This window comes from Ranitomeya variabilis, chromosome 4, assembly GCF_051348905.1.
Source record: "Ranitomeya variabilis isolate aRanVar5 chromosome 4, aRanVar5.hap1, whole genome shotgun sequence".
In the NCBI taxonomy this organism is placed as follows: Eukaryota; Metazoa; Chordata; class Amphibia; order Anura; family Dendrobatidae; genus Ranitomeya; species Ranitomeya variabilis.
The window spans coordinates 671520453-671548153 of NC_135235.1; the positions used below are offsets into that span (position 1 = coordinate 671520453).

At 44.5% G+C, this 27701-nt stretch overlaps 1 protein-coding gene across 1 annotated transcript in view; it reads left to right on the top strand.

Moving 5' to 3' along the window:
* Positions 1–204: 204 nt before the first annotated feature.
* LOC143766279 (uncharacterized) overlaps positions 205–27701 on the top strand; it is a 47214-nt gene continuing 19717 nt past the window's right edge. Inside the window, exons 1-6 of the mRNA XM_077253825.1 lie at positions 205–313; positions 5134–5283; positions 19197–19376; positions 19459–19582; positions 19666–19778; positions 26467–26616. Coding sequence (XP_077109940.1) covers positions 287–313; positions 5134–5283; positions 19197–19376; positions 19459–19582; positions 19666–19778; positions 26467–26616 — 744 coding nt within the window. The 5' untranslated portion in view covers positions 205–286. The remainder of the gene's footprint in view (positions 314–5133; positions 5284–19196; positions 19377–19458; positions 19583–19665; positions 19779–26466; positions 26617–27701) is intronic.

A 27701-nucleotide genomic window follows, 5' to 3' on the forward strand; every position in this document is an offset into this window, starting at 1 on the left:
ACGCTCCGTACACACCCAACTCTGCTGCATACGCTCCATACACATTCAGCTCTGCTACATGCACTCCGTACACGTCCTATACGCACAGCTCCGCAAACGATGTACACAGACGGCTCTACTACATATTTGTCTTGCACTCGCCGCTCTGCTACATAAGCTCTGTACACCCCAACCTCTGCTACATAGTTTTGCAGTGCACACACCCAGAGGCCCCTGATCATGTGACCCCTGACTCCTCCCCTCCTGTAACCTCATCACAGGTCCTGTGTGCACAGAGCAGCCATATATGTGGAGTGCGGCTCTGCAGGTGGAGGTAGGTGCTGGAGCCCCGTTATTCTCTATCAGGATTAGCCGCTGGTCACACTCGGCCATTTTTCCTCCCCATATAATAAATGGCCTTTACCATCTCTGTGATGTTCCGTTTTCCATGTTTCCCCCCTGAATACACACGTTCTCCCCCCGTCGCTGGTCTCTGACCTGTGACTTATATGTCGCTGCTCCCCCCACTGCAGAACGCTGCGACTAATGACTACATGGGCGCCAATATCGCTGTAAACGGTAGTAACGTTCGGTCCTCAGTCTCTTTCCCACACAAGGTCTCCTTGTCTCTCCCCATTCAGGTGTTCGGCACATGGAGAGGTCATTGGTGATAGGCTGTGTCCACATTAAAGGTCACCGTGACGTGGTTGGATGGATTTACACTCCTTCATCAAAAAATACTAGCAGCACCTTTATGTTTTACCGTTTCCAGTAATATTGGAGTTCATGTGTTTATTAATCGCAGTGTGCGGACACAACATGTATGTGTTCTAATAACAATGATAAGTCTCTAAGCACAGATAATGTCGAAAATGTTGCCTGCAGTCCAATGTAACACAACAGGTAATGTGGTGAATGTTATTTGCAGTCCTATGTAATACCAAAGATAACATGGTGATAACTCTGTGATTACAGAAAATGCAGTAGATGTTACCTGCAGTCCTATGTCACAGCACAAATAACACAATGATAACTCCTAGCACAGACAATTACTTGCAGTCCTATGTAACAGTGATACCTCTTAGAGTGCAGATAACGCACTGAGGGCCCTGTATGTGGGAGCAGTATTGATAGGTCAGGTATGGTGAGGCACTTCCTAGCTGGGGCACAGTAGATGGGTAAGTCTAAGAACGTAATTTCTCCCTCTTCTCCATTGTCTATGTCCGTAGTATAATTCACAGAGAAGGGAACGGCAATCCTAAAATGGTGCCGTCCGGAAGAGGAAATCACCAATAGTATAGAAAACCTTCAGGCACAATAGGTAATTTGAAATTTTAATTTGTGTTTTTATTGAAGCAGACACACTTGGCATTAACATAAGAACCAACGTTTCGGCCTACTTTGGCTTTGTTCGCGATTATCTAAATAAAACATAGAGAGTCTGTTCATCATAAGACATTAACTAAAGAGGTTCACATACAATAATATTAGGGGGCATTATAATATAAAGAAAAAGAGGAGCGCATATATATAACAGAGGATTTCCAATGCTCAAGTGAAAAAGCTGTGAACAGAAGAATTGAAGAAACGTATCAACATATGTGATAAAGTGTCTATATAGCTGACTGAATATTCTCAAAAATTCTTGTTCTATAATAATAAATAGTCTGAGATTATACTCAGTGGTATATCCAAGAGACATAATTAGTGATGATGAGCGAATATACTCGTTGCTCAGTTTTTCCCGAACACGCTCGGGTGGTCTCCGAGTATTTCGGCGTGCTCGGAGATTTAGTTTTCGTCGCCGCAGCTGCATGATTTGCGACTGCTAGACAGGCTGAATACATGTGGGGGTTGCCTGATTGTTAGGGAATTCCCACATGTATTCAGCCTGTCTAGCTGCCACAAATCATGCAGCTGCGGTAACAAAAACTAAATCTCCGAGCACGCCGAAATACTCGGAGACCACCCGAGCGTGCTCGGGAAAACCTGAGCAACGAGTATATTCGCTCATCACTAGACATAATCCATAATTTCATAATGCTACTGTGGAACTTAATATATGAAATACAAAGGTATATCAATAGGAAAAGGCCATACGGGTATCAGTTTCCAAAACAAAGGCCACATAATTATAGATCATCCATAAATACAACAGTATAAACCAAAAAACGAATATGGACCACAGAGCAATAGATTTTAAATCTTTTAATTTTCATTGAAAAATATAGATAACATGGGTTCCTCTTCCACGTCCTTACCTGAGGTTGGTTTCATTAATGGCATTTTGACTTCATTATTAGCATAATACTTCTGTGTTTTCTATTTATTGTGTCATCACAGCAGCCCTGGTATGTTCTGCTTTTTGATACGGCAGTGATCCTCCTTTGAGATAGGCTCCTTACTTACCGTATTTACTATCTTGATTATTGAATTGCACTTGTCACTTTATACACTATAATTGGAGTCCTTATGTATACCGTATTTGATGTGCTGTTTTTTTTCAAATTTCTTTGTTTCATTGAGACAGACAAAATCATGTATTTTTAAGGTCTGCTAATACTTTTTGGATATACCTAAATAACCGTTTTGGACGTGGCACTTAGGTGTCACTACCCCTTACTTTTACCTTTTGTACTACTATTTTTCGTTTTTTTAATGCATGTTATCTGTATTTTTCAAAAAAATGTTAACATTTTAAATCCATTGCTCTGTGGTCCATATTCATTTTTTGAGTCATACGGGTATCCGGTATCAAAGGGAAAGAGAAAACCGCGTGGCTTGTTGATAGTCTGCTGCTGCCGCACAGCTGATTTTTTGAGCCACTTTCCTGCCGCCTACTCAAACTGACCCCTGCAGGGACACACACATACCACTACACCGCTGGCTATGCACAGGCTCCTGATGTTCATGTGATATAGGTAATATTCTACTATTCACGTCTTCTTTGTGATGCCTTTCATTTATTCCTATGTACAGTGGGTAAGCAAAATATTCAGACCCTTTACATTTTTCACTCTTTGTTTCATTGCAGCCATTTGGTAATTCAAATAAACTTTTTTCACATTAATGTACACTCTGCACCCCATTTTGACTGAAAAAAAACAGATTTGTAGCAATTTTTGCAAATTTAATAAAAAATAAAAACTGAAATATCTCATGGTCATAAGTATTCAGACCCTTTGCTCAGACACTCATATTTAAGTCACACGCTGTCCATTTCCTTGTGATTCTCCTTGAGATGGTCCAATCCTTCATTGGAGTCCAGCTGTGTTTAAACTGATGGGACTTGATTTGGATAGGCACACAACTGTCTATATGAGACCTCACAGCTCACAGTGCATGTCACACCAAATGAGAATCATGATGTCAAAGGAACTGGCCAAGGAGCTCAGAGACAGAATTGTGGCAAGGCACAGATCTGGCCAAGGTTACAAAAGAATTTCTGCAATACTCAAGGTTCGTAAGAGCACAGTGTCCTCCATAATCCTTAAATGGAAGAAGTTTGGGACCACCAGAAGACTTCGGTCATCCTGCCAAACTGAACAATCGTGGGAGAAGAGCATTGGTGAGAGAGGTAAAGAAGAACCCAAAGATCACTGTGGCTGAGCTCCAGAGATGCAGTAGGGAGATGGGAGAAAGTTCCACAAAGTCAACTATCACTGCAGCCCTCCACTAGTCGGGCTTTTATGGCAGAGTGGCCCAACGGAATCCTGTCCTCTGTGTAAGACATATGAAAGTCTAAATAGAGTTCACGAAAAAAAAACACATGAAGGACTCTCAGACTATGACAAATAAGATTCTCTGATCTGAAGAGACGAAGATAGACCTTTTTGGCGATAATTCTGAGCGGTATGTGTGGAGAACACCAAGCACTGCTCATCACCTGCCCAGTACAATCCCAACAGTGAAACATGGTGGTGACAGCATGGGGGTGATTTTCAGCTGCAGGGACAGGACAACTGGTTGTCATTGAAGGAAAAATGAATGCTGCCAAGTACTGAGATATCCTGGATGAAAACCTCTTCCAGAGTGCTCTGGACCTCAGACTTGGCCGAAGGTCAACAAGACAATGACCCTAAGCACACAGCTAAAATAACAAAGGACTGGCTTCAGAACAACTTTGTAACCATTCTTGACTGGCCCAGCCAGAGCCCTGAGCTAAACCCAATTGAGCATCTCTGGAGAGACCTGAAAATGGCTGTCCACTAACATTCACCATCCAGCCTGACGGAACTGGAGAGGATCTGCAAGAAAGAATGGCAGAGGATCCCCAAATCCAGGTGTGAAAAACTTGTTGCATCATTCCCAAGAAGACTACTGGCTGTACTAGCTCAAAAGGTGCTTCTACTCAATACTGAGCAAAGGGTCTGATTACTTATGACCATGTGATATTTTAGATTTTCTTTTTTAATAAATTTGCAAAAATTACTACATTTCTGTTTTTTTTTTTCCAGTCAAGATGGACTTAGTTTACTAATTTACTAATTCTGTCACTTCTGGAGGCAATTAGTAACCCAGGATATTATTTAGGAGTATCAGACTACAGGCGGCTAATACAAATGCATGTATCAATTTTTAGGTTTATATTTATAAAAATATTTAGAAAATGGTGTATCATTCCCTTTACACTTCACAAATACTTGCTACTCTGTGTTGGGGTCCCATAAAATCCCACTACAATCCATTTACGGTAAGTTTGTGGGTGTAACATGAAAAAATGTGAAAAATTTCACGGAGTACAAATTCTTTTTCAAGGCTCTGTATGTAATGCTGCCTTATATTTTGCTAAAGGGATAAAAACACAGAGGGTTCTTTAGGCAGTTTCCCAAGCAGCAATCCGTCAGTAAAAAATGAGTATCACACAGATGCCATCTATATGCTGCCCAATTTTTTTCTCAAATCCATTAATTTGATTAATTTGGTTCAGCTGGGTCTGTAAACTGGCCCCAAGTAGAATATGCTTTACTCTTTTTTTATGAGAATAGGGCATAACTAGATTACTATGGGCCTCAGAGTAACTTTTGGGCCTGCATGCTATACATGTCAGCATTTGTTCTGCTGCCAGTGATTGAATATAAAGTTTCTAGCAATTGTGTTATTACATGGGATTCTTTATGATGATACTTATCGGGTCATCTTCTTCCATTTCAGGTATTTACGATATCAGATCCTCTCAGTGGAGATCTTCGAGATAAGAGAATTTTCCTGATTGACCCATCAAGGATGGAAAGGAAAAGTGACAAGATGGCAGAGAGGATATTACACATTACCCTAGAGATCCTCTACCAGCTTTGGAGGGAGGTGAGAGATTATGATGACGTCACATTTAGGGATGAACGAATCCTAACTGTAAAGTTTGGGGTTTGTACCAGACACCTTGTGTCCGATACCGAAGTTCAAACACAGACTTTTCCCCGGAACTTTGTTTTTCTGTTCGGGTTTCGATGCTTCATAAAGTTTGATGAGAGGCTGCAGCCCAGCCAATAAACAAGCTTTTAGGCTGTAGGCATTTCCGGAGCCATCATAGCCATGCAAAGTGCTATTAAAACTTAGCAGCCTTTAGCCTCCCCAACATATTTTGCCATATGGCGTCATCAGGGGAAAGAGGCTATAGTGATGGGTTAGGAAATAAGAACCGTGATATGAAATAGTTACATTTGGAAAGACAGTATGAATCTGAATTCACAGTAGCTTAGGAGGATGATATATAGCAAGATAGAATACAGTAAGAGGATTTAAAGCTAAGATAATTACGAATCTGAACTTTATTTTTGTTTGTGTATATGCTAGGGGTCAGTTGCTTTACATACAGCAGGTGTGCATTGAAATGATCTGATTAAAGTATAAGCACCCTACTCATGTGACTACATAGCATTAGGCAGGTCAACACAGGAGTAAGGCTGATGCCTTGTGAACACCAGGCACCTGACATACTAGTTGTGTAGACATACTAGTGGATCTCTCTCCCGTCCTCTATATATCTTCTGGGACTAATATTTGTTTAGACCCCCAAAGGAAGCACAAGCACTTGGATGGCTAAAAGTGCCTCCAGTTCCTTCGCATTATTGTCACGCTGACACTGTTTGTGATTAGACAAAGGGTCCCTGAACAGTCATTGGGCCCTAACTATCCCTGCTTCCAAAGGTACCACTAAAGGTGAGGAGGTGTGGGCCACCAACCTTACTGTTCTCCTGTTAATTCCTAAGCTGTCCTTGGGACAGAAATGAGAAATGCTAGTGTATCAACATGTAAGACAGACAGGGATAACAAAAAGCAACAAACATACAAAGGTAGAGAGGTATATAGGGAAGGAGAGGAATGTATCAATCAAATGGGAATATGATAATGAGGAAAGCATACACCCAAAAACAGCACGCAACAATATCTATTAATAACAACAATCTCCAATTCAGCACAGCGTCTCCAAGTAGCTAGGAAGCTGAGCTTTCACTGGCAAGGAACAGAAGGTCTGGCCAGGTTTTATAGGGAGAGGTAATGACTAGATCAGAAGCAGCTACCCACTCAAAAGCCATGGTCCTGAATGACAGCATTTCCATATTATTGGCCTTTGAAATGCTGCCATTTTGGTTGTTGGAGATGAACAGTTTTAAAAAACGGATGGCGGTTGCTGTCCTGCAGTACGTTGTTCCCAGCCTCCACTACTTTTCCAGGCATGCACTACACATGTTGCGGATCAAATTAGGCATGCACTGCGCAATGCCATCAGTGGCAAAGTCCAAATAACCACCAATATGTGGACCACTAAGCACGGGCATGGACCTTACATCTCCCTAACTGCCCACCAGGTAAATGTAGAGTGGCTGGGACAGAGGCTGAAGGCGTTCTAGAGCATGTCCTACCACTACCGAGGAGTGCTGGATATTTCTCTGTCTTTGTTGCCTCTTACTCCGCTTCGTTCACCGCCTCCTCATCAGGTCACAGTAAGAATTGCAACACCATCTTCAGTGAAACCAAGGGAAAATGACAGCAGGCTGTTATAAAACTCATCTATTTGGGTTTGGGGGACAAATCCCACAATGAACTGGAGCTGTGGATGGGGATCAAACAGCAGACAGATGAATGGTTGGTGCCGGTGAAACTCAAGCCCAGCATGGTGGTCTTTGAGAACGGGCAAAATCTTGTAGCAGATCTGGGCTTAGCCGGTTGGATGCACATCCCGTGCCTGCTGCATGTGTTGAACTTGATGGTGGAGAGCTTCCTGAAAAACTACCCACATACAGTGCCTACAAGTAGTATTCAACCCCCTGCAGATTTAGCAGGTTTAATAAGATGCAAATAAGTTAGAGCCTTCAAACTTCAAACAAGAGCAGGATTAACAGATGCATAAATCTTACAAACCAAAAAGTTTTGTTGCTCAGTTAAATTTTTATAAATTTTAAACATAAAAGTGTGGGTCAATTATTATTCAACCCCTAGGTTTAATATTTTGTGGAATAACCTTTTTTTGAAATTACAGCTAATAATCGTCTTTTATAAGACCTGATCAGGCCGGCACAGGTCTCTGGAGTTATCTTGGCCCACTCCTCCATGCAGATCTTCTCCAAGTTATCTAGGTTCTTTGGGTGTCTCATGTGGACTTTAATCTTGAGCTCCTTCCACAAGTTTTCAATTGGGTTAAGGTCAGGAGACTGACTAGGCCACTGCAACACCTTGATTTTTTGCCTCTTGAACCAGGCCTTGGTTTTCTTGGCTGTGTGCTTTGGGTCGTTGTCTTGTTGGAAGATGAACTGACGACCCATCCTAAGATCCTTGATGGAGGAGCGGAGGTTCTTGGCCAAAATCTCCAGGTAGGCCGTGCTATCCATCTTCCCATGGATGCGGACCAGATGGCCAGGCCCCTTGGCTGAGAAACAGCCCCACGGCATGATGCTGCCACCACCATGCTTGACTGTAGGGATGGTATTCTTGGGGTCGTATGCAGTGCCATCCAGTCTCCAAACGTCACGTGTGTGGTTGGCACCAAAGATCTCGATCTTGGTCTCATCAGACCAGAGAACCTTGAACCAGTCAGTCTCAGAGTCCTCCAAGTGATCATGAGCAAACTGTAGACGAGCCTTGACATGACGCTTTGAAAGTAAAGGTACCTTACGGGCTCGTCTGGAACGGAGACCATTGCGGTGGAGTACGTTACTTATGGTATTGACTGAAACCAATGTCCCCACTGCCATGAGATCTTCCCGGAGCTCCTTCCTTGTTGTCCTTGGGTTAGCCTTGACTCTTCGGACAAGCCTGGCCTCTGCACGGGAGGAAACTTTCAAAGGCTGTCCAGGCCATGGAAGGCTAACAGTAGTTCCATAAGCCTTCCACTTCCGGATGATGCTCCCAACAGTGGAGACAGGTAGGCCCAACTCCTTGGAAAGGGTTTTGTAACCCTTGCCAGCCTTGTGACCCTCCACTATCTTGTCTCTGATGGCCTTGGAATGCTCCTTTGTCTTTCCCATCTTGACCATGTATGAGTGCTGTTCACAAGTTTGGGGAGGGTCTTAAATAGTCAGAAAAGGCTGGAAAAAGAGATAATTAATCCAAACATGTGAAGCTCATTGTTCTTTGTGCCTGAACTACTTCTTAATACTTTAGGGGAACCAAACAGAATTCTGGGGGGTTGAGGGGTTGAATAATAAATGACCCTCTGAAAAAACTTTTCCCAATTTAAAAAAAAAATAAACAAAGAAATAACATTCTTTTTTGCTGCAGTGCATTTCACACTTCCAGGCTGATCTACAGTCCAAATGTCACAATGCCAAGTTAATTCCAAATGTGTAAACCTGCTAAATCTGCAGGGGGTTGAATACTACTTGTAGGCACTGTATGTCAGAGCTGCTGCTGAAAGTACGAACAGTGTGTGTGAGCTTTCAGCATTCTTACCCTGCTGCTACTTGCTGGTCTGTGATGCAGTGTCTCTTCTGCCTTCTTGTGCGACATACCAACTAGATGGAACTCCACTTTGCATATGCTGGAGAGTCTGTGCAAGCAGCAGCAGTCAGTAGTTACGTCTGAGTCACTCTGCAGAACAACACTTCACCACCAATGTTTGGACCTCCATGTGGGACATGTGTGTCATGTTGCACTGCTTTGAATACTCCACCAATGTGACACCATCATCAGCGTTACTATACCACTTCTATGACTCCTGGAAAAAATACTATTTATTTATGTGATAATGGATGGGTGGTGGCACAGGAGGAAGAGGAGCAGTGCCAATTCACACTGTTATCAGACCTGTCTTCCCCACATAGCTCGGAGGGTGGATTACTGTACCAATAGTGGCTACGTACACAACTGTCCAGCCAGGGGACAGTTTTGGAGGATAAGGAGAAGGAACTGTGTTCACAGCAGGGTGTCATGTCGGACGCTGTTCAGACCAGGTCGTTCGACAGACAGCGGTAATTCCGCTTTTGACCACTATGTGCACATTGGCGTTGGCTAGATTTTATCTAGCTGGTCAAGGGTTAATTTACCTGATGCTCGGATTGGAAGCTGGGCCATGCCCATTGCCTTTAAATAGTTCTCCTGAACATTGGGCGTCGCCGATTATAGCTTCTGTCTTGTGCGTTGTTATCTCGGTCTGGAGTGGTGAGCTAGTAGTTGGAGTATCGTTGCTGGTGGTGTATTTCCCTTTGTCTTATTTACTCCTTCCTATTTGTATTTATTTTGCCCTGCGCATTTATAGTGAATTCCTGAGTGATTGCGGCGTATTGTAGATTTTCCGTTATCCTTGTCTGTTCTAACTGTGGGTATTGGTGTATGACCTTTCACTGGGTGGTGGGCTGTGGTTTCAGCCTAGGGTTGAAACAGGAGACAGGGCAAGGGTCGAGGCCTAGACATGCACACCATCAGTGTAAACTCTAGGTAGAGGGTCAGTCAGGATTTCCCTAGTCTGAGGGAAATTGCAGGGGCCCGGGTTATTAGCTCTAGCCCACCTAGTCTCCCCGTGACATTATAATCGGCCCTTTAAAAAAAAAAAAAAAAAAAAGGGGGTTCCTTTTTTTTTGTTTTGTCATGGATCCCATGACTTCCATAACCCGCCAGATGGAGGCGCTGTCCTTACAGGTCACTGAGTTGAGGGGGGCAGTGCAGCAACAGGGACTAGCAGTATCTAATGTGCATGCTGGAGCGAAGGTAGAGTTGCTGAGCCTAAGTTTCCTTTGCCTGAAAAATTTGCTGGGGAACGCAGTAAATTTGTTTCTTTTCGTGAAGCTTGCAAACTATATTTCTGTATGCGCCCGATCTCCTCAGGTAATGAGGCTCAGCGTGTGGGCCTGGTGTTGTCATTGTTAAGCGGGGATCCCCAAGCATGGGCGTTTTCTTTGCCATCTGATTCTGCTGCATTTGACTGTGGAGAGTTTTTTTTTTCCTTTCTTGGAAATGTTTACGATGAGCCAGACAGAATGGCTCTAGCAGAATCTAAGATACGCACTATTCGCCAGGGGGAGCAAGTTGCAGAGGATTACTGTTCTGAATTTCGTTGCTGGGCGATCGATACGCAGTGGAATGATTCAGCGCTGCGGAGTCAGCTTATTCATGGGGTTTCTGCAAGGGTTAAAAAAGCCCTTCTGATGTACGAGACTCCTACTTCTCTAGATTCCGCTATGAGTCTGGTTGTCCGCATTGATCACCGTTTGTGTCAGGGGGAGCATGAGACACCGCCTATTGGAGAGGGTTTAGGTTCACATGTGGTTGCTGCATGTGAGCCCACGGAGCCTATGCAAATCGCAGGGGTGTCACATGTGAAGCATCGAGCCCCTGAGCTCAGGAAGCAGGGAGCCTGTTTTTACTGTGGTAAGACTGGTCACTTTATTAACATCTGTCCTCTACTGTCTAAGAAAAACGCAACGGCGGAAAACTTCTAAGCTCAGAGGGTGTGGAGGAGACCAATCTGAGCTTATGTATATCCTCCATGGTGGTTTCTCAATGCATGCTCCCTGCTAAGGTTATAATCGCTGGCAGTGAGCTGCCAATTACTGTGTTTGTGGATAGTGGTTCTGCCACAAATCTCATTGATGAGGAGTTTGCGCGCACAGCAGGTTTTAGGATTGAAAAACTGCCTCATCCTATCCGCGTGGTCACCATCAATGCTGCTCCTCTCTCACAGGGGGAGATTACTGAATTTGTGGCTGAGGTGAAACTCCACATTGGGGTTCTACATTCCGAGCAGGTTACATGTAAGGTGCTCAGGAATCTTCCTGCTCAGGTGCTTTTGGGTTTCCCATGGTTGTCTATGCACAACCCGGTAATTGACTGGAAAACTCGGGACATAATTCAATGGAGCGAATTCTGCCAGGAGAATTGCCTGGCCACATGTGTGTCTGCTGTGACTTCAAGCGTTCCGGAGTCACTTCTGGATTTTGTGGATGTTTTCTCTGAGAAGGGTTGTTCAGAGTTGCCGCCACATCGCCCCTATGACTGTACTATCAGATTTAAACCAGGGGCCAAATTGCCTAAAGCAAGGATGTTTAACATCTCCGGTCCGGAGAGACAAGCATTAAAGGATTACATTGCTGAAAGTTTGAGCGAAGGGCACATCAGGCCTTTATCCTCGCCTGTGGCAGCAGGGTTCTTCTTCGTGAAGAAGAAAGATGGCGGATTACGCCCGTGTTTGGATTTCAGGGAATTGAACCAGATTACGGTTCCTGATCCATACCCTATGCCACTGATACCAGATTTGTTCAACCAGGTGGCAGGTGCTAAGTGGTTTACCAAGCTTGACCTCAGGGGGGCGTACAACCTCATAAGAGTCCGTCAAGGTGATGAGTGGAAGACGGCTTTTAATACCCCTGAGGGTCATTTTGAAAATTTGGTGATGCCATTTGGGTTGACTAACGCACCTGCAGTGTTCCAACATTTCATTAATGATGTGTTTTTGCATGTTTTGGGGAAATTCGTTATCGTGTACCTTGATGACATTCTCATATATTCTTGCGACCGTGATACTCAATTAGATCATGTCAGGCAGGTGTTACAGCTTCTCAGAGAGAATAAGCTGTATGCTAAACTTGAGAAATGTGTGTTTTCTGTTCAAGAATTGCCTTTCTTGGGTTATACTGTGTCTGCTTCTGGTTTTAATATGGACGCCGCTAAGGTGCAAGCGGTGTTGCATTGGGAACGGCCTGATAACCTAAAAGCACTTCAGCGGTTCCTTGGGTTTTCTAACTACTATAGGAAATTTATCAAGGATTTTTCCATCATTGCTAAACCGCTAACTGACATGACTAAAAAGGGTACCAATTTCTCCGTTTGTCCTGAGGCTGCTGTGCGCGCATTTGAATTTCATAAAAACCGTTTTGTTTCAGCCCCCATTCTTGTGCAGCCAGACGTATCAAAACCTTTTGTTGTGGAAGTCGATGCATCTGAGGTTGGTGTGGGGGCGGTACTATCACAAGGCTCATCTTTGAGGGATTTGCGTCCATGCGCCTATTTCTCCAAGAAACTGTCGTCTGCCGAACGTAACTACGATATCGGCAACAGGGAGTTGTTGGCAATCAAGTTGGCCTTTGAGGAATGGCGACACTTCTTGGAGGGGTCGGTACATCAGGTTACTGTGATCATAAGAATCTGCTGTATTTGGAGTCAGCCAAGCATCTGTCCCCCAGGCAGGCTCGCTGGGCATTGTTTTTCACGCGGTTCAATTTTGTTCTCACTTACAGACCGGGGTCTAAAAACACTAAGGCGGATGCTCTGTCCAGGTGTTTTCCAGGGGGAGAACCTCGGGAGGATCCAGTACCCATCCTCCAAAAGGGTGTTGTGGTTTCGGCTCTCACTACCGAGGTTCAGGCTGAGATTGCCGAGGCTCAGGAGGAGGTACCATCTGAGCTTCCCATCAACAAATCTTTTGTACCGCTTCATCTCCGCTTAAAGGTTTTGGCGGAGCATCATGATGCTGTCCTGGCTGGCCACCCAGGGGTTAGAGGTACCTTGGAGTTGGTGTCACATCGGTTTTGGTGGCCCAAGATCCGACAGGACGTGGTCTCATACGTGTCAGCTTGTACCACGTGCGCTAGGGCTAAGACGCCCCGCTCCCGTCCTGTTGGCACACTACTTCCTCTTGAGGTACCTAGTAAGCCACGGACGGAAATCTCCATGGATTTCATCACTGATTTGCCCTTCTCAGCTGGGAACATTGTCATCTTGGTGATTGTTGATCAGTTTTCAAAAATGTCGCACTTTGTGTCTTTGCTTTCGTTGCCTAACGCTAAGACTCTGGCTCAGGTATTTGTGCAGGAGGTGGTCAGACTTCATGGGGTTCCGTCTGACATCGTGTCTGATAGGGGATACTCAGTTTGTGGCAAAATTTTGGAAAGCATTTTGCTCACGGCTGGGGATCAAGTTGTCTCATTCTTCGGCGTTTCATCCTCAGTCAAATGGTCAGACCCTGAGCGTATGAACAAAAATTTGGAACAGTACTTACGCTGCTTTGTCTCTGATAACCAGGAGGAGTGGTCTACCTTTCTTCCTTTGGCTGAGTTTGCCATCAATAATCACCGCCAGGAGTCGTCTGGGGAGTCTCCCTTTTTTTGTGTTTACGGGCTACATCCTCAATTTTGTACCTTGAGTCAGAGGGGCTCTTCCGGCGTTCCGGAGGAGGACCAGTTAGGAACACAATTGTCATCAGTCTGGAGGAGAGTTAAACAGCGCCTGTTGAGTGTGGGTGCTAGGTACAAACGTGTGGCTGACAGTAGGCATGTGCCAGGTCCGGACCTGAGTGTGGGTGACTGGGTGTGGTTATCCTCAAAAAACATAAGACTCAAAATACCATCCCTTAAATTGGGTCCACGATTTATTGGTCCATTTAGGGTCACCGCCGTCATTAACCCAGTAGCGTACCGATTGGAGCTTCCTACGGTGTATAAGATACACAACGTGTTCCACAGGTCTCTTTTAGTCTACGTTCACATTAGCGTTTGGCGCCGCAGCGTCGGGCGCCGCAGCGTCGCCGCATGCGTCATGCGCCCCTATATTTAACATGGGGGCGCATGGACATGCGTTGTGCTGCGTTTTGCGACGCATGGCCGCAAGCGTTGGGCGCAGAGAACGCAACAAGTTGCATTTTTTTTGCGTCCAACTTTCGGCCAAAAAGGACGCATGCGTCGCAAAACGCAGCGTTTTAGCGTGCGTTTTGTTGCGGTTTTGTTTGCGTTGTGCGTTGCGTCGCCGACGCTGCGGCGCACAACGCAAATGTGAACGTAGCCTTAAAGAAGGTGGTGGGTTCTGTGGACGCGGCGCCTATGCCAACTCCAGTCTTGGTGGATGGTAATTTGGAATTTGAAGTCTCCAAGGTGGTTGACTCTCGTGTAGTGCGCCGCACTTTACAGTACTTGGTACACTGGCATGGTTATGGGCCTGAGGAGAGGTCCTGGGTACCAGCCTCGGACGTTCATGCGGATCGGCTGGTCAGGTTTTTTCACCGCCGCCATCCGGACAAGCCGGGTCCTATAAGCCGTGAGGGCCCTGGGGTCCTTCGTAGAAGGTGGGGTACTGTCATGTTGGACGCTGTTCAGACCAGGTCGTTCGACAGACAGCGGTAATTCCACTTTTGACCACTATGTGCTCATTGGCGTCGGCTAGATTTTATCTAGCTGGTCCGGGGTTAATTTACCTGATGCTCGGATTGGAAGCTGGGCCATGCCCATTGCCTTTAAATAGTTCTCCTGAACATTGGGCGTCGCCGATTATAGCTTCTGTCTTGTGCGTTGTTATCTCGGTCTGGAGTGGTGAGCTAGTAGTTGGAGTATCGTTGCTGGTGGTGTATTTCCCTTTGTCTTATTTACTCCTTCCTATTTGTATTTATTTTGCCCTGCGCATTTATAGTGAATTCCTGAGTGACTGCGGCGTATTGTATATTTTCCGTTTCCTTGTCTGTTCTAACTGTGGGTATTGGTGTATGACCTTTCACTAGGTGGTGTGCGGTGGTTTCAGCCTAGGGTTGAAACAGGAGACAGGGCGAGGGTCGAGGCCTAGACATGCACACCATCAGTGTAAACTCTAGGTAGAGGGTCAGTCAGGATTTCCCTAGTCTGAGGGAAATTGCAGGGGCCCGGGTTATTAGCTCTAGCCCACCTAGTCTCCCCGTGACACAGGGTGGAACTGAAAGCAGCTCATGGGCATCACTGGAGTGTGGTCGGGGGGATACAGAGGATCCAGACGATACACCTCTTACTGTGGACAGCTTGTTGTTGCCTCTGGGCATCCTGGCACACATGAGCGAATGCATGCTGCTGTGCCTGTGCAAAGACTGCCGAGTTGCACGTATTGTTACCAGTGCTGATTACCGGGTGGCCACCCTGCTCGATTCCAGCTACAAGGACAACATACCATAATTACTTCTGTCAATGGAGAGGGATCGCAAAATGCATAAATACAACCGCACGCTTGTAGAGAAACTGCTGACTGCTTTCCCACCTGATAGCGCAGGCTCATTGGAAGAACAAGGCTGAGGCGAAGGAGGAAGTCGCCATCGTAGCTTGGGCACCGCCACCACCTCGGAAGGCACGGTTAGCATGGCCAAAATGTGGAAAAACTTTCTCCACATGCACCACCATCTGATATGGAGCATATTAGCAGAAGGCAGAGTTACATCAACATGGTGTAAGAAAACATGTCCATAAGTACTGCTGGGTCATGCCCTATTTACCTTCTGGATTTCAATTGGACACATGGCCTGAGCCTTTATGACTTGGAGGTACTGGCCTGCCATGCAGCAAGTGTACTGTCGGAACATGTGTTTAGCACGGCAAGGGGTTTGATCACAGACAGACAAATTCGCCTGTCCACAGACAACGTGGACATGCTCACATTCATTAAAATGAACCAGGCGGGGATCCCACAGGTCATGTCCATACCTTTCACTGACTAGACAACTGTACCAGCCGCACCAAGCCAGTGTTCAAATCTATTTGCCATTCGTTTTCATTTGGGTGACTCTCCAAATAAAAAAAACAGTGCTGGCTACATCACACCTCCATCTCTTCCACCTAGACTGCCACGTCCACCTCCTGCCCCAGTTGAACCTCCGCCCCCGGTTAGAGATTGTTATTTTTGGAGGGTTAATTGTATGTTCTTTTAAGTCCCATAAAAAAAAATCCCAAGAAAAACAAAATGAACCCTCACAAAAACAGTGTTGGATTACTCCTCGCTTGCCTCTTCCACCTACACCACAACGTCCATCTCCTCCCCTACATCTTGGACCTACGCCTCCTCATTCTAGATTGTTAGATTTTGTTTTGTTATTTCTAGGTTCTTTTAAGTCACTTACAAACAAAAACACGCCACGTCCACTTCCACCTTGCCCTCCACTTGGACCTCCGTCTTCTGTGTCAAGAATATTATTATTTTTTTAAGTATTCTATGTTATTTTAAGTAATTTCCCTATCCACATTTGTTTGCAGGGCAATAATCCTGCTCTTACCCCATTTAGCTTTTGCAGCCCTCTGGCCTTTACTATGACCATTTTACAGCAAAGCAGTTTGAGCTCGGGTCCTGTTTGACTTCCATTGGGTTTGAGTTCAAGGTCAAATTCGAATACTGAACTGGACTTTGCAAACCCGAACATCAACGGTTTCGCTCATCCCTAGTAACATTACATCATTCTTATCTATGAGATAAACTAGATGTTTCCAGCCAGCTAACGCTTGGCACGCTCATTGCTATCTAATTAACGCTGCTGGTGATTAAACTAAAGTAAATAATGACAACATTCAATAGCGCTTACGCAGGTGGTAAATTAACTTAAAATGAAGTTAATAACAATAGTGAGGTGATGTGTTGGGGCGGGATTATGTGTGGTGATGGGGTTGGAGGGGCGGGATTATGTGTGGTAATGGGGTGGGAGGGGCAGGATTATGTGTGGTAATGTGGGGGGTGGGATTATCTGTGGAAATGTGGTGGGGGCGGGATAATGTGTGGTAGTGTGGTGGGGGGGCGGGATTATCTGTATTAATGTGCTGGGGGGTGGGATTATGTGTGGTAATGTAATGGGGCGGGATTATGTGTGGTAATGTGGTGGGGGGCGGGATTATGTGTGGTAATGTGGTGGGGGGGCGGGATTATGTGGTGGGGGCGGGATTATGTGGTAATGTGGTGGGGGGCGGGATTATGTGTGGTAATGTGGTGGGGGGTAGGATTATGTGTGGTAATGGGGTGGGGGGTGGGATTATTTGTGGTGGGGGTGGGATTATGTGTGGTGATGTGGTGGGGGGCGGGATTGTGTGGTGATGTGGTGGGGGGCGGGATTATGTGTGGTGATGTGGTGGGGGGCGGGATTATGTATGGTGGTGGGGGGCGGGATTATGTGTGGTGATGTGGTGGGGGGCGGGATTTGTGGGGGGCGGGATTGTGTGTGGTGATGTGGTGCAAATTGTGTGTGGTAATGTGGTGGGGGCGGGATTGTGTGTGGTAATGGGGTGGGGGGCAGGATTATGTGTGGTGATGTGGTGGGGCGGAGCTACTGTGCAGGGGGCGGGATTAGCGAGTAATCACCATGCCTCATATATATATATATATACAGTGCCTACAAGTAGTATTCAACCCCCTGCAGATTTAGCAGGTTTACACATTTGGAATTAACTTGGCATTGTGACATTTGGACTGTAGATCAGCCTGGAAGTGTGAAATGCACTGCAGCAAAAAAGAATGTTATTTCTTTGTTTTTGTTTTTTTTAAATTGTGAAAAGTATTTTCAGAGGGTCATTTATTATTCAACCCCTCAACCCACCAGAATTCTGTTTGGTTTCCCTAAAGTATTAAGAAGTAGTTCAGGCACAAAGAACAATGAGCTTCACATGTTTGGATTAATTATCTCTTTTTCCAGCCTTTTCTGACTATTTAAGACCCTCCCCAAACTTGTGAACAGCACTCATACATGGTCAACATGGGAAAGACAAAGGAGAAAGACCAAGGCCATCAGAGACAAGATTGTGGAGGGTCACAAGGCTGGCAAGGGGTACAAAACCCTTTCCAAGGAGTTGGGCCTACCTGTCTCCGCTGTTGGGAGCATCATCCGGAAGTGGAAGGCTTATGGAACTACTGTTAGCCTTCCACGGCCTGGACAGCCTTTGAAAGTTTCCTCCCGTGCTGAGGCCAGGCTTGTCCGAAGAGTCAAGGCTAACCCAAGGACAACAAGGAAGGAGCTCCGGGAAGATCTCATGGCAGTGGGGACATTGGTTTCAGTCAATACCATAAGTAACGTACTCCACCGCAATGGTCTCTGTTCCAGACGAGCCCGTAAGGTACCTTTACTTTCAAAGCGTCATGTCAAGGCTCGTCTACAGTTTGCTCATGATCACTTGGAGGACTCTGAGACTGACTGGTTCAAGGTTCTCTGGTCTGATGAGACCAAGATCGAGATCTTTGGTGCCAACCACACACGTGACGTTTGGAGACTGGATGGCACTGCATACGACCCCAAGAATACCATCCCTACAGTCAAGCATGGTGGTGGCAGCATCATGCTGTGGGGCTGTTTCTCAGCCAAGGGGCCTGGCCATCTGGTCCGCATCCATGGGAAGATGGATAGCACGGCCTACCTGGAGATTTTGGCCAAGAACCTCCACTCCTCCATCAAGGATCTTAAGATGGGTCATCATTTCATCTTCCAACAAGACAACGACCCAAAGCACACAGCCAAGAAAACCAAGGCCTGGTTCAAGAGGCAAAAAATCAAGGTGTTGCAGTGGCCTAGTCAGTCTCCTGACCTTAACCCAATTGAAAACTTGTGGAAGGAGCTCAAGATTAAAGTCCACATGAGACACCCAAAGAACCTAGATAACGTGGAGAAGATCTGCATGGAGGAGTGGGCCAAGATAACTCCAGAGACCTGTGCCGGCCTGATCAGGTCTTATAAAAGACGATTATTAGCTGTAATTGCAAACAAAGGTTATTCCACAAAATATTAAACCTAGGGGTTGAAGAATAATTGACCCACACTTTTATGTTTAAAATTTATAAAAATTTAACTGAGCAACAAAACTTTTTGGTTTGTAAGATTTATGCATCTGTTACTAAATCCTGCTCTTGTTTGAAGTTTGAAGGCTCTAACTTATTTGCATCTTATTAAACCTGCTAAATCTGCAGGGGGTTGAATACTACTTGTAGGCACTGTATATATATATATATAGATAGATAGATGGCCAGTACTGGACAGGTGAGGACTCTGGAAATGTCTGTAGTGAGATTTTTTTAATGTTTCTCTCCATAATCAGAATTACACGATAGTGAAGAAGACCTCTAGTGAGCGCTGTCAGGACCCTGTGTCTGAGGGATGGGGAAGACCCCTGAGACCAATCACATGGCCTCCACCTCACCCTCTTATACATGAGGACATCAATGAACATAAGATACTAGAACTCACCTACAAGATGATTGAGCTGCTGACTGGAGAGGTGACACTGCTGGGAATGCTGGGATATTATACAGTAAAATTATGAAGGGATCGCTTTATGACGGTATCATTGTATGTGTCAGGTTCCTAAAAGGTGTCAGGATTTCGCTGTCTATTTCTCCTTGGAGGAGTGGGAGTATTTAGAAGGAATTAAAGATCAGTACACGGACGACATAATGGAGGTTTCCCAGCCCCTCATATCACCAGGTAATAGACAGGACTAAATGCACACTGCCTAAGATTATCTGTATGTAAAGAATGAATTCAGTCCCTGTATGTGTTTTCTCCAGATCTATCCAGTAAGAGAACAACACCAGAGAGATGTCCCCGTCCTCTTCTTCCACAGGACTGTAAACAAGAAGATCCCAATGTTCCTCAGGATCATCAGGTAGATGGAGAGAAGGTGAGAGAAGCAGCCGCACTCAACAAAAGGTTTTATGTGATTCAGTTTGCAAGTAAAAGAGTTTAAAGTTTATTGAGCATTCACCACAGGAAAATATTATCACAATGAAGTACCAAGGTAAGGTAACGTTTTGACCCAATTCCTGGGTCTTTATCAAACCTCACTTGTAGAATAGAGAGAATATATCAGGTTTATGGAAGACAGAAGTCCCAGCTGTGCCAGAACAAACACCGTAAGCCCTGGCTGGGACTTCTGTCTTCCATAAACCTGATTTATTCTCTCTATTCCGCCATGTTATAACTGCCAGTACTTAGAAAATGTACTTTGAATAATTGTACACGAATAATAGTGCACAAATGCACCCCTGCACAAATGCGTCCCCAAAGTATTCAGACCCCTTTACATTTTTCACTCTTTGTTTCATTGCAGCCATTTGGTAATTCAAAAAAACTATTTTCACATTAATGTACACTCTGCAGCCCATCTTGACTGAAAAAAACAGATTTGTAGTAATTTTTGCAAATTTAATAAAAAATAAAAACTGGAATATCACATGGTCATAAGTATTCAGACCCTTTGCTCAGACACTCATATTTAAGTCACATGCTGTCCATTTCCTTGTGATCCTCCTTGAGATGGTCCTACTCCTTCATTGAAGTCCAGCTGTGTTTAATTAAACTGATGGGACTTGATTTGGAAAGGCACACGCCTGTCTATATAAGACATATCTGGGCAAGGATACAAAAGAATTTCTGCAGTACTCAAGGTTCCTAAGAGCACAGTGGCCTCCGTAATCCTTAAATGGAAGAAGTTTGGGACCACCAGAAGACTTCGGTCATCCTGCCAAACTGAGCAATCGTGGGAGAAGAGCTTTGGTGAAAGAGGTAAAGAATAACCCAAAGATCACTGTGGTTGAGCTCCAGAGATGCAGTAGGGAGAAAGTTCCACAAAGTCAACTATCACTGCAGCCCTACACCAGTCGGGCCTTTATGGCAGAGTGGCCCAACGGAAGCCTGTCCTCAGTGTAAGACATATGAAAGCCCGCATAGAGTTTTCTAAAAAAACACATACTGGGAGGGGCTGGTGAGGACCCAGCAGTCATGGTGCACATTGGCACAAATGACAAAGTTAGTGGTAGGTGGAAGGTCCTTAAAGATGATTTCAGGGAATTAGGCTGCAAGCTGAAAGCAAGGACCTCCAACGTGGTATTTTCTGCCTGTACCACGTGCCACGCTAGAGAGGCAACGGGAGATTAGGGAGGTTAATAAGTGGCTCAAGAATTGGTGTAGGAAGGGGTTTTGGTTCCTGCAGAACTGGGCCGACTTTTCAGTGGGCTACAGGCTCTACGCTAGTGACGGGCTGCACCTCAATGGGGAAGGTGCAGCTGTGCTGGGGGAGAAAATGGCTAGAAGGTTGGAGGAGTGTTTAAATTAGGGATTGGGGGGAGGGTATTCAATTTATAGGAGGGGAAGATAGGGCAGATAGAGCACAAATAAGGAAGTTGGGGGTGGCGGTGGCATGGGGGGTGGGGTTAGAACAGTTAATAATTTAAGAAAGAATAGAGGTACAGAGAGGAACATCAAGTGTATGTATGCTAATGCGAGAAGCATCGCCAACAAAATGGACGAATTAGAATTAATGTTGTTGGAGCATAATTATTACATGGTGGGGATATATGAGACATGGCTGGATGAGAGCCATAACTGGGCTGTTAACTTGCAGGGCTATAGCCTTTTCAGAAATGACCGTACAGATAAGCGAGGGGGATGGGTGTGTCTGTATGTAAAATCACCCTTAAAACCCATCCGGCGTGATAATATAGGTGAATTTAATGAAAATGTAGAGTCCCTGTGGGTGGAGATAAGGGGAGGGAAAAAATAATAAATTACTGATAGGGGTTTGTTATAAATCTCCAAAAGTAATGGAAGCAATGGAGAATATCCTCGTAAAGCAAATAGATGAAGCTGCGACTCAAGGAGAAGTCATTATTATGGGGGACTTCAACTACCCTGAAATAGATTGGGGATCAGAAACCTGCAGTTCCAACAAAGGTAATCGGTTTTTGACAACTATGAGAGACAATTACCTTTCACAACTGGTTCAGGACCCAACAAGAAGGGGGGCACTGCTAGCACTAATATTAACCAACAGGCCAGACCGCATAGCAAATATAAGGGTTGGGGGTCACTTGGGGAATAGTGATCACAAAATAATAATAAGTTTTCGTGTATCCTTTAATAAGATGTGTAGTAGAGGGGTGACAAGGACACTAAACTTCAGGAGGGCAAATTTCCAACGGATGAGAGATGATCTTGGTGCAATTAACTGGGACGATATCCTGAGACATAAAAATACACAAAAAAAATGGGAGACGTTTATTAGCATCCCGGATAGGACCTGTGCACAGTATATACCATATGGGAATAAACATACTAGAAATAGGAGGAAACCAATATGGCTAAATAGAGCTGTAAGGGGCGCAATATGTGACAAAAAGAAAGCATTTAGAGAATTAAAGAAAGTAGGTAGTGATGAGGCATTAAATAAATACAGAAAATTAAATAAATTCTGTAAAAAGCAAATCAAGGCAGCAAAAATTGAGACAGATAGACTCATTGCCAGAGAGAGTAAAAATAATCCCAGAATATTCTTTAACTACATAAATAGTAAGAAACTAAAAAATGATAGTGTTGGCCCCCTTAAAAATAGTCTGAGGGAAATGGTGGATAAGGATGAGGAAAAAGCCAATATGCTAAATGACTTTTTTTCATCAGTATTTACACAAGAAAATCCCATGGCAGACAATATGATCAGTGATAACAAAAATTCCCCATTAAGTGTCACCTGCTTAACCCAGCAGGAAGTACGGCGGCGACTAAAAATCACTAAAATTGACAAATCTCCGGGCCCGGATGGGATACACCCCCAAGTACTGCAGGAATTAAGTACAGTCATTGATAGACCATTATTTTTAATCTTTAAAGAGTCCATAATAACAGGGTCTGTTCCACAGGACTGGCGTATAGCAAATATGGTGCCAATATTCAAAAAGGGGACAAAAAGTGAACTCGGTAATTATAGACCTGTAAGCTTAACCTCTACTGTGGGTAAAATCCTGGAGGGCATTCTAAGAGATGCTATACTGGAGTATCTGAAGAGGAATAACCTCATGACCCAGTATCAGCACGGGTTTACTAGGGACCGTTCATGTCAGACTAATTTGATCAGCTTCTATGAAGAGGTGAGTTCCGGACTGGACCAAGGGAACTCAGTAGATGTAGTGTATATGGACTTTTCAAAAGCTTTTGCTACGGTGCCACACAAAAAGTTGATACATAAAATGAGAATAATGGGGATAGGGGAAAATATGTGTAAGTGGGTTGAGAGCTGGCTCAGGGATAGGAAACAAAGGGTGGTTATTAATGGAGCACACTCGGACTGGGTCGCGGTTAGCACACAGGGGTCAGTATTGGGCCCTCTTCTTTTTAACATATTTATTAATGACCTTGTAGGGGGCATTCAGAGTAGAATTTCAATATTTGCAGATGACACTAAAGGTACCTTCACATTAAGCGACGCTGCAGCGATAGCGACAACGATGCCGATCGCTGCAGCGTCGCTGTTTGATCGCTGGAGAGCTGTCACACAGACCGCTCTCCAGCGACCAACGATGCCGAGGTCCCTGGGTAATCAGGGTAAACATCGGGTTACTAAGCGCAGGGCCGCGCTTAGTAACCCGATGTTTACCCTGGTTACCAGTGTAAAATGTAAAAAAAACAAACAGTACATACTTACATTCGCGTCCCCCGGCGTCCGCTTCCTGCACTGACTGAGCGCCGGCCCTAACAGCAGAGCGGTGACGTCACCGCTGTGCTGTACTTTCACTTTCACTTTACGGCGCTCAGTCAGTGTGGGAAGCGGACGCCGGGGGACGCGAAGGTGAGTATGTACTGTTTGTTTTTTTTACATTTTACACTGGTAACCAGGGTAAACATCGGGTTACTAAGCGCGGCCCTGCGCTTAGTAACCCGATGTTTACCCTGGTTACCAGTGTAAAACATCGCTGGTATCCTTACTTTTGGTGTCAAACACGACGATACACGCCGGTCTGACGACCAAATAAAGTTCTGAACTTTGTTCAATGACCAGCGATATCACAGCAGGATCCTGATCGCTGCTGCGTGTCAAACTAAACGATATCGCTAGCCAGGACGCTGCAACGTCACGGATCGCTAGCGATATCGTTTAGTGTGAAGGTACCTTAAACTCTGCAGGTTAATCAATACAGGGGAGGACAATTTTATATTACAGGATGATTTATGTAAACTAGAAGCTTCGGCTGATAAATGGCAAATGAGCTTTAATGGGGATAAATGTAAGGTCATGCACTTGGGTAGAAGTAATAAGATGTATAACTATGAGCTTAATTCTAAAACTCTGGGCAAAACCGTCAATAAAAAAGACCTGGGTGTATGGGTGGATGACAAACTCATATTTAGTGGCCAGTGTCAGGCAGCTGCTACAAAGGCAAATAAAATAATGGGATGTATTAAAAGAGGCATAGATGCTCATGAGGAGAACATAATTTTACCTCTATACAAGTCACTAGTTCGACCACACTTAGAATACTGTGCACAGTTCTGGTCTCCGGTGTATAAGAAAGACATAGCTGAACTAGAGCGGGTGCAGAGAAGAGCGACCAAGGTTATTAGAGGACTGGGGGTCTGCAATACCAAGATAGGTTATTACACTTGGGGCTGTTTAGTTTGGAAAAACGAAGACTAAGGGGTGATCTTATTTTAATGTATAAATATATGAGGGGACAGTACAAAGACCTTTCTGATGATCTTTTTTATCATAGACCTGAGACAGGGACAAGGGGGAATCCTCTACGTCTGGAGGAAAGAAGGTTTAAGCATAATAACAGACGCGGATTCTTTACTGTAAGAGCAGTGAGACTGTGGAACTCTCTGCCGTATGATGTTGTAATGAGTGATTCATTACTTAAATTTAAGAGGGGACTGGATGCCTTTCTTGAAAAGTATAATGTTACAGGGTATATACACTAGATTCCTTGATAGGGCGTTGATCCAGGGAACTAGTCTGACTGTCGTATGTGGAGTCGGGAAGGAATTTTTTTCCCCAATGTGGAGCTTACTCTTTGCCACATGGGTTTTTTTTGCCTTCCTCTGGATCAACATGTTAGGGCATGTTAGGTTAGGCTATGGGTTGAACTAGATGGACTTAAAGTCTTCCTTCAACCTTAATAACTATGTAACTATGTAACATGAAGGACTCCCAGACTATGAGAAATAAGATTCTCTGATCTGAAGACACGAAGATAGACCTTTTTGGTGATACTTCTAAGCGGTATGTGTGGAGAAAACCAGGCGTTGCTCATCACCTGCCCAATAAAATCCCAACAGTGAAACATGGTGGTGGCAGCATCATGCTATGGGGGTGTTTTTCAGCTGCAGGGATAGGACGACTGGTTGTCATTGAAGGAAACATGAATGTAGCCAAGTAAAGAGATATCCTGAATGAAAACCTTTCCAGAGTGCTCTGGACCTCAGACTTGGCCGAAGGTTCACAATCCAACAAGACAATGACCCTAAGCACACAGCTAAAATAACAAGGGAGTGGCTTCAGAACAACTCTGTGACCATTCTTGACTGGCCCAGCCAGAGCCCTGACCTAAACCCAATTGAGCATCTCTGGAGAGACCTGAAAATGGCTGTCCATCAACGTTCACCATCCAACCTGACGTAACTGGAGAGTATCTGCAAGGAAGAATGGCAGAGGATCCCCAAACCCTGGTGTGAACAACTTGTTGCATCATTCCGAAGAAGACTCATGGCTGTACTAGTTCAAAAGGTGCTTCTACTCAATACTGAGCAATGGGTCTGAATACTTATGACCATGTGATATTTCAGGTTTTCTTTTTTAATAAATTTGCAAAAATTACTACATTTCTGTTTTTTTTTTTTCAGTCAAGATGGACTCAGTTTACTAATTAACTAATTCTGTCACTTCTGGAGGCAATTAGTAACCCAGGATTTTATTTAGGAGTATCATGCTACAGGGGGCTAATACAAATGCATGTATCAATTTTTAGGTTTATATTTATAAAATATTTAGAAAACTGTGTATCATTCCCTTTACACTTCACAAATACTTGCTACTCTGTGTTGGGGTCCCATAAAATCCCACTACAATCCATTTACCGTAAGTTTGTGGGTGTAACATGAAAAAATGTGAAAAATTTCACGGAGTACAAATTCTTTTTCAAGGCTCTGTATGTAATGCTGCCTTATATATTGCTAAGGGGATAAAAACACAGAGGGTTCTTTAGGCAGTTTCCCAAGCCGCAATCCGTCTGTAAAAAATGAGTATCACACAGATGCCATCTATATGCTGCCCAATTTTTTTCTCAAATCCATTAATTTGATTAATTTGGTTCAGCTGGGTCTGTAAACTGGCCCCAAGTAGAATATGCTTTACTCTTTTTTTATATGAGAATAGGGCATAACTAGATTACTATGGGCCTCAGAGTAACTTTTGGGCCTGCGTGCTATACATGTCAGCATTTGTTCTGCTGCCAGTGATTGAATATAAAGTTTCTAGCAATTGTGTTATTACATGGGATTCTTTATGATGATACTTATCGGCTCATCTTCTTCCATTTCAGGTATTTACGATATCAGATCCTCTCAGTGGAGATCTTCGAGATAAGAGAATTTTCCTGATTGACCCATCAAGGATGGAAAGGAAAAGTGACAAGATGGCGGAGAGGATATTACACATTACCCTAGAGATCCTCTACCAGCTTTGGAGGGAGGTGAGAGATTACAGCTTTGGAGGGAGGTGAGAGATTATGATGACGTCACATTTAGGGATGAACGAATCCTAACTGTAAAGTTTGGGGTTTGTACCAGACACCTTGTGTCCGATACCAAAGTTCAAACACAGACTTTTTCCCGGAACTTTGTTTTTCTGTTCGGGTTTTGATGCCTCATAAAGTTTGGTGAGAGGCTGCAGCGCAGCCAATAAACAAACTTTTAGGCTGTAGGCATTTCCGGAGCCATCATAGCCATGCGAAGTGCTATTAAATCTTAGCAGTCGTTAGCCTCCCCAACATGTTTCGCCATATGGCGTCATCAGGGGAAAGAGGCTATAGTGATGGGTTAGAAAATAAGAACCGTGATATGAAATAGTTACAATTGGAAAGACAGTATGAATCTGAATTCACAGTAGCTTAGGAGGATGATATATAGCAAGATAGAATACAGTAAGAGGATTTAAAGCTAAGATAATTACGAATCTGAACATTATTTTTATGTTTGTGTATATGCTAGGGGTCAGTTGCTTTACATACAGCAGGTGTGCATTGAAATGATCTGATTAAAGTATAAGCACCCTACTCATGTGACTACATAGCATTAGGCAGGTCAACACAGGAGAAAGGCTGAGTGTTATGACCCCAATGGCGAGGGTCTCAGAGGAACGTGGAAGTCTGCAGAATACAAAAATCCAGCTCATAGGGCAGTGGTAACTGGGTTGACCATATATCTACTCCTAACGCCAACACTAGAAGTAGCCGGGGATCATTCCTACGTTGATTCTAGATGACACGCGCCAGCCGGAGAATCTAGCTACCCCTAGTAGAGGAAAACAAAGACCTTTCTTGCCTCCAGAGAAGGGGACCCCAAAGCTGGATAGAAGCCCCCCACAAATAATGACGGTGAGGTAAGAGGAAATGACAAACACAGAAATGAACCAGGTTTAGCACAGAGAGGCCCGCTTACTGATAGCAGAATAAAGAAAGGTAACTTATATGGTCAACAAAAACCCTATCAAAATCCACACTGGAAATTCAAGAACCCCCGAACCGTCTAACGGTCCGGGGGGAGAACACCAGCCCCC